Source organism: Anomaloglossus baeobatrachus, chromosome 6 (genome assembly GCF_048569485.1).
Source record: "Anomaloglossus baeobatrachus isolate aAnoBae1 chromosome 6, aAnoBae1.hap1, whole genome shotgun sequence".
NCBI classification, from domain to species: Eukaryota; Metazoa; Chordata; class Amphibia; order Anura; family Aromobatidae; genus Anomaloglossus; species Anomaloglossus baeobatrachus.
Window position 1 is genome coordinate 280,807,701 of NC_134358.1, and position 21,867 is coordinate 280,829,567.

At 44.9% G+C, this 21,867-nt stretch overlaps 1 protein-coding gene across 8 annotated transcripts in view; it reads left to right on the forward strand.

Moving 5' to 3' along the window:
* Nucleotides 1-21,867, forward strand: part of CDH12 (cadherin 12) — a 1,513,562-nt gene that overhangs the window by 1,470,340 nt on the left and 21,355 nt on the right. For all 8 annotated transcript variants that reach the window (XM_075314868.1, XM_075314867.1, XM_075314866.1 and 5 more), the window contains one exon: nt 12,065-12,186. In XM_075314868.1, coding sequence (XP_075170983.1) covers nt 12,065-12,186 — 122 coding nt within the window. The remainder of the gene's footprint in view (nt 1-12,064; nt 12,187-21,867) is intronic.

The following is a 21,867-nucleotide window of genomic DNA, read 5'->3' on the forward strand; positions in this document are numbered from 1 at the left end:
TGTTAGTGGGGGAAAATGTCAAACCCTTGCTCAGCACCTGTAGTTGTGCCGTTGACAGAGTATATTTCGACAGGTTAATTACCTGAGGGCCTTCGCCCGAACCAATATCTTTAGGTCTGCCGGCACCCCTCTTTTTGGGTTGACGTAGTCTATTGTCCCAAGACATTTGGCTCTGATTACCCCTTCCAGATATAGTAGTACTGCCGGATAGGCCGCTTTCTTCGCCTGATGTACAGGAGGAGATGGAGCCTGATCTTGATCCCCCAAAACGTGGGCGTTGATATGGTTTAAATCTATCACCACCCCTCCATTTGTACATCTTATTCTGACGTCTGTCATCCAAATCTCTCTGTAATTTGCGGATCTTAGTATCTTGAACCTCTTTACTCAATTTCTCAATTTCCAAGTCAAGACCCTCATTAAACTTATTAATTGCTACTGTTGTCATGTTTTTTTCTATATCGGTCTGCAAGGAATTGATATCACCTTCTAAGGTAGCGAGGGTCTCCTTATTCAACCCAATTAAGAGTTGAAGAAATTGCTTGGAGCAGTCAGAGGCGGCAGTCTCCCATTTACTTTTAAACTCATCATTCTGAATGGGGAACGAAGGAAAGACTTGAACTCGTAGTCCCCTCGGAATTAAACCGAGTTCCACATATCTCTCCAAAAAGGTACAATTAAGCCAAATCCTAGTCCGCTTCTTGAGTAGCTCCGTCATCTTATTGCACAAATCCCTAGTACATGCACCATTACTTTCCAAAACCCCTGTGGGTTCACCTTTTAGCACCTCGTTAATTTTATTAAGCCACGCCTCCTCGCGGGCTTTGAAGTTCATCATTGTCCGAGACTGTGCTGTGAATAACACAAAAAAGACCATAAGATACAAAAACATTGAACCAAGGCACATCTCGCATCAGAATCAACGCCACTCCTTAAAAACTATACCGCGCCACTTTAAATTGGTTCATGGATGCAACCCTAGATCTTTTATGGTCAGGGGTGTAGACGTGATTCACTGTGGGATTAGAGGGGGAAATGTCAAAAAGCTTTTGGCCCAACGTGAACTGAAATGGATTACCATTTTGGACACAGTTACACCAAAGGGCCTTAATGAGGCTCTAAACTTCGCCCCGTTTCTATGAGTAGCCCTTGTTATGTACTGCACCATTCCTTTCCTTTTTAATCTAGGGTATATTTTTTAATCAATATTTTTTATCTGGTTTCTTTTTGGCCCCATCATTAATTTTCAGTGTTTCTAATTTAATTCTCTTGCCTTCATAGGACCTTGTCTAGTTATTATCCATTGTGGTTTACATGTCGGACTTGGACCTGACATCGATTTTGGAAAAATTGTTCGCACATGATTCCCTTATGACATGGACGTACTGTCACTTTAAGAAGATCTCTTCATAATAATTCTCCTGTTCCTTGTTTTTATGTAATATGATTGATGCCATTGTTATCTCATTTCTGTGGTCTTACTTATGGGATGGCAAGGATACTTATTTATTGTTCATATTTTTCATTTCCAGCTATTAGCCTGTCCCGCCCTCTGGTTGCTGTGTGCGCTCCCATCGCGCGGTGTCTTGTCCCCACTGCCTGCCCGGCGTCCTTCTTGGTGGGGGTGGATGCTGCAGACCCCTGGGCCCGGGGGTCCGCCGCGTCCCCCCTCACTGGATTGCCGGGGACGTGGTGCGGACTCTCGCCATGCTTTGGCATGCGCGCCGCCATGGCAACCCGATGGCTGATTGACGGACTCTAGCTGGGAGCTGTGTCCCGCCCTCTGATCTCCGTGACCCGTGCGCGCCGCTCGCCTTCCTTGCCCGCCCCTTGGCCGTCCTTGCTGGGTGGGGGTGGCCTTGGAGCACGTGTGTTGTGCTCCGGGCTCCCTCTCCCATTGGACGGCTGAGGGGCGTGTGATGTTGGGCGCGCGGTGCGCGTGTGCGTCAGCGGGGATCCGATTGGCTGGGACACATTTTCCAGGTCCTGGTCTGCCCAATGAAGTCATGTGACTTCCTATTTAAGGTCCTTGAACGGCAACTGCCGTACACCTTCCCTGATGAAGCCAGCAGATGTAATCCGTGCGAAACGCGCGTAGGAAGGCTCTTTGCACTGTCGTGGGACGCTCTGGTGTTCACCCCCCCTTCTTAACTATGTGTAAGTTATGGGTTCTTAGGGTCTTTCTCATGTGACTGGCTTGTTATTGGGTGACCCCTGCTCTGTTTAAACGGACCTATGCCGATTTGGCTACACAACTTCATGTGTCCGGTCAGGGTGGAGGCGCCATACTTGTTAGTCATTTTTTGTGACTTTTTTCTATGATTAGTCTGATGTTTGGAATCTCTGTCCTGCCTTAGGGATTTATGCTGACTTGGCTACATATAATTACGTTTCCTGCCAGGACAGAGATGCCATAGTTATCAGCCAGCCACTGATGATTATTTATGACCCTTTGCCCCTGCTAGTAATTTATGTCTACTTGGGGTGTTATCACTCTTGCTCTCCCACTTATGTGTGGTAATTCACCTTTTTCTCTATTAGCACCGCATATGTACGTTTTCTATATTGACTGAAACCATTTTAATATAATAAGAAATTTGTATAATAAAGTTTTTGATATTTTATACGAACAGCCTTGCAAGCTCCATTTCTTCTTTCTATGCTTATATTCCAGATGAGGTTGCAGGAAAACACTTTTTAAAGTGGTAGCATTACACCCCTGTCCTGGTAGTTCATATCTCTTTTAATATAGGACAATATCTTGCAATCTTGAGAAGCAATTGATTAGCATTTTATGCTGTTAAAGTCTATGATCCAAAAGCACACCCAGATCTCTCAACACAAGTGACTTCTCACGTATTCCCTTCATAACAAATGTTGCACTTTACACTTCTTCATATCTGCCAAGTTAATGCCCAAACACTGAAATCCCAGTGACCTTTCATGGATTAGACTATACATTATAGCTTGTTGTCATCTTCAAAAATAGAAACAAAACTCTTTAGACCATCTTCAGGCTTCTAGGTGGGCCCCATGCATTGGAAGCCAGTGAAGGGATGGGCAGAGAGGACAGATTGGGTAATAACGGGGGGACAGGTGTATTAGTCAGGCAGCATAGTTTAGCATAGATTGTAGATGTGCAAGAATATTTGAAGGGAAGCCATAGAGCAGGAGATTGCAGTAGTCCAGGTGAGAGATAATAAGTGCATGCACTACTGTTTTTGTTACTTCTTGGTTAAGAAATGTACAAATCTGGGAAATATTTTTGAGTTTTAGTTGGCAGGAGGTGAAGAGAGTTTGGATGTGTGGCTTGAAGAATACAGCACAGCTGAGAATTACCCTCAGGCAATGATCATGCGGGAATGGTGAGAGTGAGCAGACATCAAATTAATGGATAGGTCTGTTGGAGTAATTGAATGAGGAAGAGGAAAGATAATGAATTCCATTTTGTTCATGTTAAGTTTTAGAAATCAAGCAGAGAAAAACAATGAAGTAGCAAACAGACATTGTGGGATTCTGGTTAGTAACGAGGTAATGTCAGGTCCAGAGAGGTAGATTTGTGTATTGTCAGCGTAGAGATGATACTGAAAACCGTGTGTCTCAATGAGATGTTACAGGCCAAAGGTGTAGATGAAGAACAGCAGGGGTCCAAGATCTGAATCTTGGGAGACACCGACATATGGGGGTGAGATGAAAAGTGGTTTGAGAGTGGGATACACTGAAAGTTTGGTTGGTTAGGTACAAGGATATCCAAGATTGGCCAAGTCTCTGATGCCTAGAGATGAGAGAATCTGTAGTGGAAGGGATGGTACACTGTGTTGAAGGTAGAGGACAGGTTGAGGAGGAGGACAGAGTAGTGTCGTTTGACTTTGAAGAATAGCAGGTGATTGGTAACTTTAGTTAGGGCAGTTTCAGTAAAATGGTGCATTCAGAAGCCAGATTGTAACCAGCCAAAGAGGGAGCAGGTGGAGCGCTGGGAGGAAAGTTCAAGATGGACATACTTTTCAGTAGTTTAGAGGCAAAGGGGAGAAGTGATATGGGGTGATAGCTAGATACAAAGGATGGGTCAAGGGAGAACTTTTTGAAGATGGGTGGGATCGAGGCATGTTTAAAGCATGACTGGGATACACCAGTTATTAGTGATAAATTGAGGAGATGGCTTAGGGTGGGGGCGTAGACTGCAGAGGAGTTGGGGATGAGGTGAGATGGGAGCAGGTCAAGTATACAGTTGGTGAGATGTGATCTGGATAGAAGAAATTAGAACTGATCTTCTGTCATATTGGAGAATATAGATTTGGAGGAAAAGGGCTGACTAGTTACGAGGAAGGGCTGTGGGAATTGTGGGCCAATGTGTATTCTGATTAGAGTTGAGCGCAGTTCGTGGTTCTCCAGTTCGCGGCTCGAGTGATTTTGGGGGCTGTTCTAGATCGAACTAGAACTCGAGCTTTTTGCTAAAGCTCGATAGTTCTAGATACGTTCGAGAACGGTTCTAGCAGCAAAAAAATCAGCTAATTACTAGCTGGCTTTCCGCTGTAATAGTGTAAGTCACTATTATGAAATTTCAGTGTATAGTGTGCGGGAACAGCGCATTCAGATCACTGCTGTATGTATAATGACGATCACCATTTTTTTTTTTTTCCTTGTCTTCCTTCCCTAAGCGCGCGCGTGTAGTGGGGCGGGCCAGCATGTCAGCCAATCCCAGACACACACACAGCTAAGTGGACTTTTAGCCAGAGAAGCAACGGCATGTGTGATAGGATGTCCATGTCACATGTCCCTGCATTATAAAACCGGACATTTTCCTCCAGCACACCATTATCTGCCTTCTGCGTCCTTGGTGTCAGACATCACTGGCGAAGCTCCTATCGCCGATACTGCTGTGTACGCTCCATACACAGCGCTGTACAGCATAAGAATAGCACTTTCTATCAGTCCTTTTAATTGCTCATACTGACAGGCTCAGAGCCATAGGTGACAGGTCCGTGAAAACAGAGTTTAACAGCTACACAAGATGACAGCGTCTGTGTAGCTAAGGTCAGGGATTTCCTCGCTGCATTTTCCCATTAGGAGGCATAGAGAGGCAGGCTTCCTTTCCTCTACCCAAAGACCCACAACCCTGGCACTGTACCCTCCTGCACTTTGCACACTCAAACTCATTGTTAGTAAGCCATTATACTAGCAAACACTGAGTGAACTTAGTGACATCCTAAACGTGGCTGTTGGACTGCTGTATTGCCCCAGTAGTAAAAAGATATTTGCAGCACGTCTGCCTGCATTGCACACTAAAACTCATTGTTACTAAGCCATTATACTAGCAAACACTGAGTGAACTTAGTGGCATCCTAAACGTGGCTATTGGACTTCTGTATAGTCCCACTAGTGCAAAGATATTTGCAGCACGTCTGCCTGCATTGCACACTCCAACTCATTGTTACTAAGCCATTATACTAGCAAACATTGAGTGAACTTAGTGGCATCCTAAACGTGGCTGTTGGACTGCTGTATTGCCCCAGTAGTGCAAAGATATTTGCAGCACCTCTGCCTGCATTGCACACTAAAACTCATTGTTACTAAGCCATTATACTAGCAAACACTGAGTGAACTTAGTGGCATCCTAAACGTGGCTATTGGACTTCTGTATAGTCCCACTAGTGCAAAGATATTTGCAGCACGTCTGCCTGCATTGCACACGCCAACTCATTGTTACTAAGCCATTATACTAGCAAACACTGAGTGAACTTAGTGGCATCCTAAACGTGGCTGTTGGACTTCTGTATAGTCCCAGTAGTGCAAAGATATTTGCAGCAACTCTGCCTGCATTGCACACTCAAACTCATTGTTACTAAGACATTATAATACCAAAAATTGAGTAAACTTAGGGGCATACAAGAAGTGGCTGTTGTACTCCATTAGTGCCCCACTGGTGCAAATCTATTTGCAGCACCTCTGCATGACACCCTCATGCACATTTTGCTACGCTAATTTTATAGCAAACTCAGAAAATTCCTTGCTGCATTTGATCATTCGGAGGGATAGAAAGTGAGGCTTCCTTTAGCTTTTCCTTCTGTTCATAGACAGCATCTCCAAGTCCACACCCAAAGAGCAATTTCTCCTCCACGTGTAAGTGTGGAGAGGCAGCTAGTGCGCATGCGTGTGCTGATTTACCCCAGCTGCAGCCTAACTACAGTGTTTCGCCTAGTGAGTATGCTCAGCCTGACTGTGCCATTCCTGAGGCTAAGTCTTCATTTCGGGATACAGCGCATGCTCCCACACTTAGTGTGAAAAGCCTCTTTGCACAGGTACTTGCATTCCGTGCCGGGTCTAAGTCCTGTTTTGTGCCTAGACACCATGCTAAAGCTGATAGTCTTTTTTCAGAGACTGTATTTCATGCTACTGAGCATGCTCAGGCACTTACTGCATCAGAGACTAGGTCCAGTAATGAACTCTTTGGCCCTGCCCCTGATGTGGGGGGCCCATATAGACCACAGGGCATCAGGTGTCCTGACAATGTGGCCAGGCCACTCCCAAATGGCTTGCAGAGGCCCGCCCCTATGACTTGTCACCTCATTATTGATGGTCAGACGATGACTGGTGAGGTGTTTGTGTCGTGGCAGCCATGAGGTCATTATTGAAGTTGCGGTACCAAATAGGAAGCTAGCTATGCCACTCATGACGTGTCACTCTGCTTTTGTCTCCAGGAGGTGCATTGTGGTCCACCCTGGTTTGGGGCGGACCCAGGTTATAAAACGGGCTGGAGCCAACAAGGAGGTGCGCAGTCTTCTATTATGCTCCGAAAGAGCACACCTCCATGTGTTGAACCCATTGCGGCTTTAGGCCAGAGGTAGGCAGGGATAGGGCGTCGATGCAGGCCGCCACCTCAGTTGGTAACGCAGAACGGTTAAGACCAGCTCCTGTCATAACAGTCCTGATTGTGCAGCCCAGTGGCATTAACAGGCCTACTGCTGCTGATGCGCCTGCTGTCCACAGGTGTGGCCCCAATGCACACGGTCAGCGTACTCAATGGCCCCTGTGATGTTAACAGGGAGTTCCTGGGCTGGGTGGGCGTGTGGACCCTGTGACGCTAACAGGGCTCCCAGTCTCCAGATCCGAGTGGCATCTAACTCGGTTCAGGCTACTATTAGTTTCATAGCCACACAGCTCTGTATCCTCCACCTAACCTTCCAGTTGCCATCCTCTCCTTTTCCATCTAGGAGCACGGTGGACACTGACTGCTGATGGGAATATATACCTTTCTCATTCTTTTCTTATTAATTTTGTTATACAGCGGTAACATAGTATATACCACCTTATCCAAATCTGCCAGTCCCACCGTAACAGATGGTGTTTCTTCATCAAATGTTACTTTTGCTTAACCAACAAACCCACGGACAAAAAAATTTTTCCCCTTTCCAACACACCTGTTCCCCTTTCCACCAGCATTTGTCCTTTTTCAACTCATTTCGTATATGACCAAAAGTGCAACTCTGCAGGGACACCGTACTCAATGCCATCTCAGCACAGCAGCCAGCCCTCGGTCCCTCAGATGTGGACAAGTAAAAGACCATTTCCTCCTATCCATGACAAAGCATTGAGATTCACTCTGTGCAGCACTGGTGTTTACTGGAAAAGCAGATCTAAGAATCCGTACCACCTTCTGCAGATACTCCTGTATACGTGCGTCCCTTTCTATGGCAGGAATTATTTCGCCAAATTTTGTCTTGTACCGGGGATCTAACAGTGTGGCAACCCAGTAGTTAGCATTACTTCGAATTCGTACAATCCGAGGGTCATGTTGTAGGTAGTGCAGCAAGAAGGCGCTCATGTGTCTTGTGCATCCAGGAGGACCAAGTGCTTGGTGTGTTGGTGGCAGAGAGGTGAGAATCATGCCTCCTTCCTCTGCCCTCTCCCCCCAACCTTGCACAACCGAAATGTGAGCAAGGTCTCACTCATCAGCTGAGTCTTCCATGCCCATCGCAAGTTCGTCCTCCATTTCTTCATGGGCTCCTGCACCTTCCTCAACAATTTTTGCTGATACTATGCGCCCTTGTTAATCCCTATCCCCCACCATGACTGCCGCCTAGGTGCCGCTCACCGTATGGACCTTGTAGATCTTATTATCCCTTCTGCATATGACTCCTCTTGTACTTCCTCCCCTTCCTCTTGGACCAACACCTGACTCCGAATAATGCTTACAGTGTGCTCCATCTTGTAGATGACCAGAATTGTCACGCTGAGAATGGCATCGCCAGTGCTAAACATCTTCGTCGACATTTGTAAACTGTGTAGAAGGGTGCATAAGTCCTTGATCTGACACCACTCCAGCAGCGTGATCTGCACCACCTCTGGATCAAGTTAGCCCAGGGTATGCGTCATACCGTATTTCAGCAGGGCTGTGCGGTTCTGTCACACACACTGCAACATGTGCAGATTCCAATTCCTGCATGTCGGAACATCGCATTTCCGGCGTTTAACCGCCAGACCCTAAGACTTCAGGAGCGATGAAAGTTGTTGAGCTGCTGGGTGCGAAGGATGAAAGTGAGCACATAGCAGCATGCCCGCTGCACAAGGCCATGTAGGCCGGGATGGTATTTTAAAAATTGCTGGAGAATCAGATTCAACACGTGAGCCATACAAGGCACGTGTGTCACATTGCCCTGACGAAGGGCCGCAGACAGGTTTGCATCATTGCCGCACACGGCTGTTAAGTCACCAACGTAGTCCACTCAATCAATTTGTACTCCGGTCGCCAGGTGACAACTTGTTCCTTTCGTACATAGTGCTGATGATGGTAAAGGAGTCGATGCCTGCGGCGCAGGTGGACGCTGGTTATGGTCACCCACTGGGTTGCGTTACCTTGACAGATACAGAACCACAGGCTAAATGTAAGTGGTGGGTATCTCACAGATGAAGTACCATCATTCAGCTACAACCAATGGGAAGACACCACACCCTTTTTTAGGCCCCTCCTATTTGCAGACCACTGCCAGACAAAGCTATGAACCTCTTGTTACTGTTACCCCCAGTTCAGTTTTATGAGTTTGTGTGCTTGTTACCTTACTACTTTTCCTGCTTGCTGTTTATGTACCTCGTTGGCCGATCCGCATTTCACCTCTGCTTGTTTTCTGATTAAGTCCTGGCCATCCCATTCTGTTCCTCTTCCTCAATTAATGTTTTTGACCCTGCATGACTACTATTCTCTGAAACTGCAGCCTTCCACAGGTATTGATCAACTTGGGCCCTGTGTAATTCCAAATCACTGTATAGGGGTTAAAGGGTTTCAGGGTTCTGGGTGTCCAGCTTGGTGAGTGGCTTGCCTCTAGCCTATCCTTTACAGCCCATCTGAGTGTGTCGATCCAGGCAGGCGTTACACCGTGACCTCTGCAGAAGGCCATGTAGGCCGGGATAGTGTTTTAAAAATTGCTGGACAACCAGGTTCAACACGGGAGCCATACAAGGCACGTGTGTCACATTGCCCTGAAGAAGGGTCGCAGACTGGTTTGCATCATTGTCGCACCCGACCTTCCCTGACTGCTGGTTGAGTGTAGACAACCTTTGATGAAACTCGGTCTCACTGTCCAGAGCTAACCGTCCACATATCCTCAGCGGTGTCTCACATTTCCCCTACATTTCAAAGTAAACATTTGACCGCCTGATTGCCTTGAGCTCTGCTGCCAGCATAGTAAGAAGGTGTGTGGGATTCCTTGGGCGCAGTTACAAGGAAGGGTGGCTTGACCACACAGTGTTTGGGCCGAGGTGAAGGACCCACACGAGGTTGAGGAGGCAGAAGCAGTGGAGGAACTTGTACATACAGAGGAAGGATTGACACACAAGTTATGGGGACGGCAAGACTTGTACAGCAAACCCTTCTCCATCTCTCACCATAGTTACCCAGTGCCCAGTCAGCAACATGTTAGTCCCCTGTCCATGCTTACTGGTCCAAGTATCTGTGGTGAAATGCACCCTGTCACACACAGAGTTTCTCAGGGAATTGGTGAGGTTGTGTGCGACCTGCTGTGGTAGCGCGGGCACGCCTTTCTTGGAGGAGTGACGACTGGCCATTGGCTCTTGGGGCACTGCAATGGGCATAAGGTCTCGAAAATCCTTGGTCTCGAAAGGGTGTAAAGGCAGCTTTTCTGTTGCCAAAAAGTTGCAAATGATGAAACTCAACCTCTTAGGCATGTCATGCCCTTCGAAAATCATGTAAACCACAGCGAGGGGACTCCAACCACAGTCTCCCTCGTTTCCACTAATTGGGCCACACACACCCCACTTGACTGGCATCACTTGATCCCCCTTTTCAAAATGAAACAGATGCTTTACATGAAGCACTCTCAAAAATACGTGTGCCTTTCGCCTCCCCTGGATGACTTAGGGGAAAAAAAGTCCTCTGAGAGCCATGACTTGTTCATCTTGGTTCTTTTTTCAAAAGCGAGGGGACTCCAACCACAGTCTCCCTCGTTTCCACTAATTGGGCCACACACACCCCACTTGACTGGCATCACTTGATCCCCCTTTTCAAAATGAAAAAGATGCTTTGCATGAAGCACTCTCAAAAATACGCATGCCTTTCGCCTCCCCTGGATGACCCAGGGGAAGAAAAGTCCTCTGAGAGCCATGACTTGTTCATCTTGGTTCTTTTTTGAAAAGCGAGGGGACTCCAACCACAGTCTCCCTCGTTTCCACTAATTGACTGGCATCACTTGATCCCCCTTTTCAAAATGAAACAGATGCTTTGAATGAAGCACTCTCAAAAATACGCGTGCCTTTCGCCTTCCCTGGCTGAGCCAGGGGAAGAAAAGTCCTCTGAGAGCCATGACTTGTTCATCTTGGTTCTTTTTTCAAAAGCGAGAGGACTCCAACCACAGTCTTCCTCGTTTTTACTAATTGGGCCACACACACCCCACTTGACTGGCATCACTTGATCCCCCTTTTCAAAATGAAACAGATGCTTTGCATGAAGCACTCTCAAAAATACGCGTGCCTTTCGCCTCCCCTGGCTGAGCCAGGGGAAGAAAAGTCCTCTGAGAGCCATGTCCACATTGTCAGTGGACAGACACGTGTGCTTATCTGCCAGCAGACCCCCAGCAGTACTGAAGACAGGTTCCGAGGGAACGCTGGCTGCAGGACACGACAAGATCCCCAAGGCGTACGTGGCAAGCTCAGGCAATTTATCCAGATTGGAAGCCTAAAATAAGCAAGGCTCAAGTTGCACAATAATGTCATCGACGTTTCCTTGCATGTACTCATATATCTGTGTGTCCTCCTCTTTTTCTTTGTCCAGCTCTTTTGTTTTCGCATGAGTATATGTCCTTGTCACTTTCCCATGTGTTTGTGTTGTGAGTTGTTTGTCACCTTTTGGACACCTTTGAGGGTGTTTTCTAGGTGTTTTTATGTGTTTGTGAATGCCTGCCATTGTTTCCTTTGCGGTTCGAGTTCGGTTCGTCGAACGTTCGACGAACCGAACTCGAACGAGACCTCCGTTCAACGAACCGACCTCGAGCCGAACCGGGATCGGTTTGCTCATCTCTAATTCTGATGTCAATATTCTGCTTAAAAAAGGAAGCAAAGTCTTCAGCTGAGATGAGAGGAGAAGTAGGAGGGCCAGGGGATGAAGGAAAAAATTAAAAATGTTGAATTGCTGTTTAGGATTGTGAGATAGGGAACAAATGAGAAATAAGAAGTAGGTTTGTTTGGCATCAGTAAGTGTGGCTTTGAAATTGAAAAGGGACTGTTTGCATGAATGACGTGCTCATTGGAATTGGCCATCTTCCATCTCTGCTCAGCAACCCTTAAAGCCTGCCTCAGTTGTTTGGTCAAGCTGGTATGCCAGGGTTGTCTGTTGGATGTGCATGTTTTGGTATTTGTGAGAGGGCCACCAAATCAAGAGCTGTAATTACTGTGGTGTTATAAAAAGTGGCAGCAGCATCTGCATCATGTATGGAAGTTATGTCTTCAAGAGGTACAAGAGATGCAGAGAATGACCATTCTGCATTTATAGAAAGTGATAAATCATTTTTCATTTTGTTGTAATATTTAGTTGTTGATATTATTTTTCTTCCTATAGGTAATCCACAGTTAACTAGTTCAGTCAATGTCATCATTAATGTCCTGGATGTTAATGAGTTTGCTCCTGAGGTGACAATACCATATGAAACATCGGTATGTGAGAATGCAAAACCACGACAGGTAATGTTAAAATTACTTTTTGTTTTCCACTCCCTGTACAAACTGGTTAGGCACTATATATCAATAGTTTGGGTTCTAGTTGAGCAACTAGGACCTATGGAAAGTCACTGGCGATGATAAAGTCAAAATTAATTGATTTTGCATGAAATTCCATAAAAGCATGGACTCTCACTAATCATGGGTGAGAGTTCTTTCCATTGCTCGTTACTCAATTGAGTATCAGGGTTTTCAGGTGCGAATCAAATAGAGTATAATGGAAGTTAACGGGAAGCTCCATGTTCAATGCATGATTGAGCAATGTGCAGCTGCAAGCACTGTCGCTCCTCCCGTGTTCCCACTAATCCAAATTTTTTGGGGACTGAATTTGAGCAAACCCAGCAAAATGGCATCATACTGCAATATAAATGGATTTTGAGGGCTGGGAAGGCCAGATAAAGAAGGAACCAGTGATCATATGCAAGATCTATGAGAAGTAAACTTAAGAGTTTAATATTTTTAAAAACTTTCCAAGAGATTTGATGTATTCTGCATTTAATTGATGCAACTCAAATCCCCTTGCCCCCCTCCCTAGTTCAAAAAATCTGCTCAAAACAAATTTTCGGGCATTTGCTCAACCTCACTGTTTACATGAACATCTATTTTATGTGTTTGGTAAGCCATGGAGGACGTGGATGTCAGCTTGGACATATATTTCCATTTTCTTTGTAATGAAAGTGGGTAGCTGGACCATTAAAACACTTCACTCATGTCTACAATGTCCACAATTATCAATATGTAATATAACGTAGAAGGAAATCGGGTATATACAGCGCTGATACTCAATATTGTATTAATATGATTCCTTTATTGTTCGTACAGGTCTACGTGTTTCAGAGACATCCGTCTCCTTCCTCAGGACATAAAAGAAACAATATCAACAACAGATATTGTTCCTTTGATGTCCTGTGGAAGGAGACGGATGTCTCTGAAATGTGTAGACCTGTACGAACAATAAAGGAATCATATTAATACAATATTGAGTGTCAGCACGGTATATACCCGATTTCGTTCTACGTCATATTACATGCTCTACATCTCAGGGTTGCGGCTGACACCACCACTAGATGTGCAACATGTAAACAAACAAGAGCACAAGGAGTTTAAAGTGCAAAAATAGAAAATTTATTTAGTATATCAATAAATAGTGAAACAGTGTAGGACGTTACAAGCACAAGTTTTAGGGAATAGATACCTGGGTCCCGTGGACCACAATTGTACAGGTTGTAAATATAATGGGGTCCCAATGGGGAAGCCCAGTACAGCAACAATACAAGGTAAGGCGCAAGGAAAAGTTCATAAATAGCAAGACCATTAGAGTGGGTATGGGCTAATTATAATGGAAGTAACGTGCTGACAAGCAATAAGGTGGCCCATATCCAAAAATGGATTACAGCTATGAGTGAGCGCTTACCTAAAAACAATGGTGGTGCAGGGGAGCCAGAGAAGAGGGGACCTCCGATGGCCGTTTTGCGGTATACTACCGCTTCTTCCGGGAGGAGTGAGAGCTGTGTTGAGAGCCCGCGCTGCTCTTTTGATTGCCTGCCACCCGATCACGTGATATCAATCACATGACCGGATGCCAGGGAAGTCAGAGACGTGTGCGCAGTCACCCTCCAGCGCCCCATGCTGCGCACAGAGTGCGCATGCGTAGGGCACGCTGGAGGGAGCGCAGTGTCACGGCTCCCTGGCAACAGGAGCGACGCTGGATGCGCGGCCAGCCCAAGTGATCGCACAGGTACACGTGCAGAACGTAAACACCCGGCGAGCACCGGACACGACACCAGCTGCACCCCCCTGGTCACAGAGCAAGGAAAGCAAAACCATAAGCATTAAGGGACATAGAATATAATATAGTCCATATAAGGCACCACATGTGTAACGCGTCACCAAGTATATGTCCTGCCAAGCTCAGAAGGGGGACGCGTCACCACCGAAGAGCCTGACAAATACTCAAAGCTGAAAGTGACATGTGGAACTCTGAAGGGTTAATAAATAAAAATAACAATAACACTGGGTTTGCTTTCCTTGAACACAAAAGAGAGGCGAAGTAAATCATTAAGGATACAATAGTCAGAAGGACTAATTATCAAGATATTTTGTAGTCAGAGCCCAATATTTGTGTTGTACTGTGCTGGGGAAGAGCCACTATGAATACAAATATAATAGCATGCCACTAAAAATATATTTTCTCTAATGTATAAAATACATAGCAAATAACAGATATGTAGGGACATACGCATATATGGCCCACTCATCATGTGTTAAGTACAGATAAATATCAAATCATAAAAATCAGGAAATGGAGGGTGGAAAAGGGGGGGAGGTGGGGAGGGCGGGGAGAAGGGGGGGGAGCTAAGAGACATGCACAGATAATAATAGAAGGTGAATTCTTCATCCAAAGGGATTCACAGTCCTGGGCAACTGACTTGAATGATAAAGGCAACACCGCGAAAGTCAGTAGGAAAAGAAAGATGGAGGATAGGGGACCTAATAACAAACAAAAATAAATATGAATATATATACATGAAAATTTAAAATTTAAAAACAAATGGGCGAGAGGACCTCATTTATTCATTGCTTTATAGTATTTTTATATTTTTATTGTTATAAATTCTTGATATGCGTGATTTTAATTTTAATCATTAACTGTAAGTAATTGCTCACGCAGACTCAAGGATTAAAAAAGGGGATACAAGGGACTCAGGAATAAGACCAAAGGAGAGCTCATAAGAAAGGGGCAAAGCTGATAGACTCATTTAGGCCAGCAGGGGTCAGCGTGCCCAGAGTGGAGATCCATCTTGTCTCAGTCTGTGTGAGGTGTTTTTTCAGGTTGCCCCCCCTAATGCCACCATGTATGGCGTCAATTCCCAAAACTCTCAATGACTTAGGATTACACTGGTGCACAGCCCTGAAATGTCTTGGTAAGGTCTTTAAAGTTGAAATATCAGTAACTGTTTTGGCTCCGCTAATGTCCCTCACGTGTTCCCGTGTGTGAACACGGAATTTGCGTGTGGTAAGACTAATATAAATCAAGGGGCAGTCACATGTGGCGTAATAGATTACATGGGTAGTGTGACAGGAGATGTACTCTTTAATTTGGAAGGTACGAGACCCATCCGCCGAAGAAAAGGAATTCCCCCTACCGATATTGGCACATGCCACACAGTGGCCACATGAGAAACATCCCCTTCTGGGTGTAATATTACCAAAAAAATTAGAGGGGGCCGGCACATAGTGGCTGCGCACCAAAAGGTCACTAAGATTTCTTGATCTCCTGGAGGTCATTAAGGGAATGTCAGGGAGGCAATCCTTAAGGGCTGGTTTGGCCTGTAAGATGAGCCAATGTTTCTACAAGACCCTAGGCATGCTGTCCCACTGCTGGTTGAATGTGGAGATAAATCTAATAGTATTCTCCGTTTTCTTGGGTTTAGATGGTAGTAGAAGCTGCCCCCTGGTATTATGGTTGGCTCGATTGTACCCGTTCCTAATGGCCCTCCCACTGTATCCACGGTCCCGAAATCTCTCCTTAAGATCTTCAGCTTGGTGTCGAAAACTGGCCTCTGTGGAGCAAATACTCCTCATCCTGAGAAATTGACCAGTGGGTATTGCTTTGATGGTCAAGTAGCTATGTGCAGAAGATGCATGAAGTAATGAGTTAACTGAGGTCGATTTCCTGAAGACATCAGTCTGGACAACCCGGTGATGGTCCAACTCCAGACTGATGTCCAGGAAATCGACCTTGCTGGGTGAAATTGATATGTCAATTTGATATTATAAGGATTTTGATTTAAATTGTTCATAAAATCCCCGAGTTCCTCTGCCGTGCCCTGCCACAAAAACAAAATGTCATCTATGTACCTCATCCAGCACAGCACACGGTCGGCCGCCCGCACACCCTCGTTGCCAAATAACCCCCTCTCACCGAACCCCAGGAAAAGGTTGTCGTACGAGGGCGCGCAAGCCGCCCCCATGGCTGTGCCGTGGGTCTGTAGATAGAAATGGTCTTTAAAAACAAAAAAAATATGTTTTAAGACAAAGCAGAGGAGCTCGAGTATTAGTTCTGAAAAATGTGCATCCAAATTGGTCATTCCCAGGAAGAAGCGTACCGCAGTGAAGCCATCAGTATGTGAAATACACGTATACAAAGATTCCATGTCAGTCGTGACCAAAAGTACTCCAGGATCCACAAATATCCCGTCGACCCTAGTCAGGACGTCCGTGGCGTCCCGGACATATGAAGGAAGAGTTTCTACAAGTGGTTTTAGATAATAGTCCAGAAATCTATAAATTGGATCACTCAGTCCTTCTATGCTGGACACAATCAGACGTCCGGGCGGGTCAAGGGGATCTTTGTGGATCTTGGGTAGGAGATAAAATGTTGTGACCTTGGGGGACACAGTGAGAAGGCCATCGCATACCTTTTTGGTAATAATTCCCTCTTCCAATGCCCGCTGTAAGATGAGTGACAGTGCAGCCAGAAAATAGGGAAGAGGATTAAAGTCTAGTTTCTGATATGTATCCCTTTTTCTTAGCTGCCTGTAGGCTTCCCTCTGGTATTGGTCACAAGGCCAGATCACAATGTTGCCACCCTTGTCCGTGGATTTAATTACCACATTGGACAGTGATTGTAATTGCCTGAGTGCAAGGCGATGGTCACGGCCTTGGTTGTCATCTCGTCTCTTAGTGGTGATGTCAACCGCCGCACAAAGGAACAAGGGGGGGAACCTTGTTGACTTAGGGTAGCCACTTGGAGGGAACATGCCTTGAGCCTGGGCACTCTGTTCCTCAAGTAGATCATTGAGTGCTTGAAGGGCCTCTCTTTCTAGTGTGTTGTCTAGTCCATCCTCTCCGTGATGGAGGTTCTTGAGAATCAATTTTCTCGCGAAAAGATGCAGGTCCTTTACTGCAGTGAGGAGATTAAAGCAGTTAGTCGGTACAAAATTCAGCCCCATAGAAAGTACTTCAAGCTGATGTTGTGTCAGAATATAGTTAGAGAGGTTAATTACCTCCAGGGCATGTGGCTTCTTAGTGGGTTTCCCCTTTGTCGAGTTTTTTTGGGGGGGATATTATGAAGTCGATTCCTGCCCCTCATATTAATGACATGGGTTTCCGAAGTACCGGAGGCACCGGAGGGTTCCCCAATTGATTCATTGTCAGATGCAACCGATTGCAGAGAGGTTGAACGGGAGCGGGATGCAGAGCCAGATCTGGATGCAGGTCTGGATCTGCCACCCGCCGATCTCCATCGATACATCTTGTTATTATTAAAATCATTCAAATCTCTCTGCAGTTTTTTAAATTTCAGGTCTCTGACCTCCTTGTCGCATTTTTCGACCAACTGCTTCATTTCAGCCTCAAATGCAGCAAAGGACTCACAAGGCATATCACGGGAAATTGAGACCTGTAGTTCTTCCATTTCACGTTCAAATTCTTTCAGGGATTGAGAATTGGACTTTATTAAAAGTTTCATGAAGCCACGGGAACATGCACCGGACAGCATCTCCCATTCTTTTTTTAAATCTTTGTCCTCCACTCCATTGGAGGGGAAGACTTGTACTCTGAGTCCTCTGGGAATAAGGTCCTTTTCTAGATATTTTTTCTAGAAAGGACTTATTCCACCACATTTGAGTCCTCTTCCTGAGGATACCCTTGTATCTGAAAATCCTCTCTTTAACTCCATTATCAACACCCTCTGGAGTGGCATTATTCCCGTCTTTAAATGCTTTATCAAGTTCTAGGAGCCACATCTGGTCACGTGTCCTAAAGTCCATGATGAACCACGGCCAAACTGTGAAAAACACAGAAACAATTTATTTATCTGTACTTAACACATGATGAGTGGGCCATATATGCGTATGTCCTTACATATCTGTTATTTGCTATGTATTTATACATTGGAGAAAATATATTTTTAGTGGCATGCTATTATATTTGTATTCATGGTGGCTCTTCCCCAGCACAGTACAACACAACCATTGGGCTCTGACTGCAAAATATCTTGATAATTAGTCCTTCTAACTATTGTATCCTTAATGATTTACCTAGCCTCTCTTTTGTGTTCAAGGAAAGCAAACCCAGTGTTATTGTTATTTTTTTTATTAACCCTTTAGACTTCCACATGTGTCACTTTCTGCTTTGAGTATTTGTCAGGCTCGTCGGTGGTGACGCGTCCCCCTTCTGAGCTTGGCAGGACATATACTTGGTGACGCATTACACATGTGGTGCCTTATATGGACTACTATGTCCCTTAATGCTTATGGTTTTGCTTTCCTTGCTCTGTCACCAGGGGGGGCGCGGCTGGTGTGATGTCTGGTGCTCGCTGGGTGTTTGCGTTCTGCACGTGTACCTGTGCGATCACTTGGGCTGGCCGCGCCTCCAGCGTCCCTCCTGTTGCCAGGGAGGCGTGACGCTGCACTCCCTCCAGAGTGCCCCGCGCATGCCCACTTTGTGCGCAGCGCGGGGCGCTGCTGGGCGGCTGCGCGCGCGTCTCTGACTTCCCTGGCATCCGGTCACGTGATTGATATCACGTGATCGGGTGGCAGGCATTCAAAAGAGCAGCGCGGGCTCTCAACACCGCTCTCACTCCTCCCGAAAGAAGCGGTAGTATACCGCGAAACGGCCGTCGGAGGTCCCCTCTGCTCTGGCTCCCCTGCACCACCATTGTTTTTAGGTAAGCGCTCACTCATAGGTGTAATCCATTTTTGGATATGGGCCACCGCATTGCTTGTCAGCACGTTACTTCCATTATAATTAGCCCATACCCACTCTAATGGTCTTGCTATTTATGAACTTTTCCTTGCGCCTTACCTTGTATTGTTGCTGTACTGGGCTTCCCCAGTGGGACCCCATTATATTTACAACCTGTACAATTGTGGTCCACGGGACCCAGGTATCTATTCCCTAAAACTTGTGCTTGTAACGTCCTACACTGTTTCACTATTTATTGATATACTAAATAAATTTTCTATTTTTGCACTATAAACTCCTTCTGCTCTTGTTTGTTTACATGCTTTTGGAGTGTGCCATCTCGTCGCCACACGGCAGGGTTAATTTATACCCTACGCCAGTATGGCCTATCTAAGACCCTAAGGTACAACCATGAGGTTCCTTGTTCGGATATAGATGTGCTACATATTGGTTGTGACTTTCACAACCTGAAAGGTGGGTGTAAGGGAATCCTTCTTTGTCTGACATCCCTACCGTGTAAGACCCTATTGCGTTCTCTCTTCCACAGTATCTTCTCATTGGATCTCAGAATTATCAATAGCAGCAGCTTCCTCTTATGAAAATAGTTAATAAGAACCACAGGGGAACTCCTGTAGAGGTGATGTCTAGGTGCAGGTGTTTGAGCGCCTGTGGTGTTAGGGCAATTTTAAGCAAATAAAAACACGTGAAAACTTGTAAACATAACACTTCTTATACTAATGGAAATAATAAGGTGAAGTATCTCTTAAAAGCAAAGTCCATATAATAGTATACACTTAGTATTTTGTGTATGAGAGACGTTTTCCTCACCTTGCATTGCAAGCAGGTTTAAGGCCTCTCAGGAAGACTGGAATGGAGATTACTTCACTTGCTAATGGAGAAGTTACAAGAAATCAAAGTCCAGCTATTGTTTTGCTGATGGAGAGACCTTTACAGGTTTGCTCCCCATGGTGACACACAAGATATATGAAGCAACTCATGGTTTTTGGAGTGTGACCTTTCACTGTTGCAAAGGGTAGGGCAGACACAGTTTGTGGTGTAGAAGTCACGTCACACTAAAATCACATAAAGAATGAGTATGGAAGAGAGCACTTCAGCTTTATCTATCCTGACTATATGAAGCTTCACCCCTTTGTGAAAATTCTGGGAGTAGTAGTGCTTCCTTCCTCTCTCTGAATTAGCCTGGACAAGACTCGTTTAAACCAACTTACAGGACGTGTCAACACTGAGCTTGGAGGCTCTTCCCAGCAGTTTCTATGATAGTTTGTGGTGAGGAGAATAAATACCTAACTTACATGAGCATACATCAGCCAGTAGATGGCAGCAAAGTAAAAAGAACAATGCACCTTTATCAAACTTTAGTATATGCACATTACATCACATAATGCATTACATACAGGTGCATCTCAATAAATTAGAATATCATCAAAAATATCATTTATTTCAGTAATTCAGTACAAAAAGGGAAACATGTATATTATATTGAGTCACTACAGATCTATTTCAAATGTTTATTTCTGCTAATGTATATGATTATGGCTTACAGCCAATGAAAACCCAAAAGTCATTATCTCAGAAAATTAGAATAATTACCACAAAATACCTGCAAAGGCTTCCTAAGCATTTAAAATGGTCCCTTAACCTGATTCAGTAGGCTACACAATCATGGGGAAGACTGCTGACTTTACAGATGTCCAGATGTCAGTCATTGACACACTCCACCAGGAGGTTAAGCCACAAATGTTAATTGCTAAAGAAGCTGGCTATTCACAGAGTGCTGTATCCAAGCATATTAATAGAAAGTTGAGTGGAAGGGAAATGTGTGGCAGAAAAAGGTGCACAAGCAACTGGGATAACTGCTGCCTTTATAGGATTGTTAAAAAAAGGCAATTCAAAAATTTGGGGGAGATTCACAAGGAATGGACTGCTGCTGGAGTCAGTTCTTCAAGAGCCACCACACACAAATGTATCCAGAACATGGGTTACAACTGTTGCATTCCTTGTTTCAAGCCACTCAGGACCAATGGACATTGCCAGAATAGTCTTACTTGGGCCAAGGAGAAAAAAAACTGGACTGTTGCTCAGTGGTCCAAGGTGTTGTTTCCAGGTAAAAGTAAATTTTGAATTTCCTTTGGTAATCAAGGTCCCAGAGTTTAGAGGAAGAGTGGAGAGGCACAAAATCCAAGCTGCTTGAGGTGTAGTGTGAAGTTTCCATACTCAGTGATGGTGTGAGGAGCCACATCATCTGCTGGTGTAGGTCCACTGTGTTTTATCAAGACCCAAGCCGTCTACCAGGAAATGTTACAGCACTTCATGCCTCCCTCTGCCAACAGGAGATGGAAATTTCATTTTCCAGCAAGACTTGGCACCTTTCCACACTGCCAAAAGTACCAGTACCTGATTTAATAACCACAGTATTACTTTTCTTGATTGGCCAGCAAACTCACCTGACCTTAACCTCATTGGGAATCTATGGCGTACTGTCAAGACGAAGATGAGAGACACCAGAACCAACAATGCAGACAAGCTGAAGTCTGCTATCAAAGCAACCTGGGCTTCCATAACACCTCAGCAGTGCCACCGGCTGATCACTGTCATGCCACGCCATATGGATGCAGTAATTCATACAAATGGAGCCCCAATCAAGTATTGAGTGCATTTGCTGTACATACTTTTCAGTAGGCCAACATTTCTGAGTTTAAAGTCATTTTTTCAGTTAGTCTTATATAATACTAGAAGGTGGCCCGATTCTAACGTATCGGGTATTCTAGAATTTAATGTGTAGTTAATGTATGTTTTTTGTTATATATATATATATATATATATATATATATATATATATATATATATGTATATGTATATGTATATGTATATGTATATATATATATATATATATATATATATATATATATATATATATATATGTTGTGTGTAGTT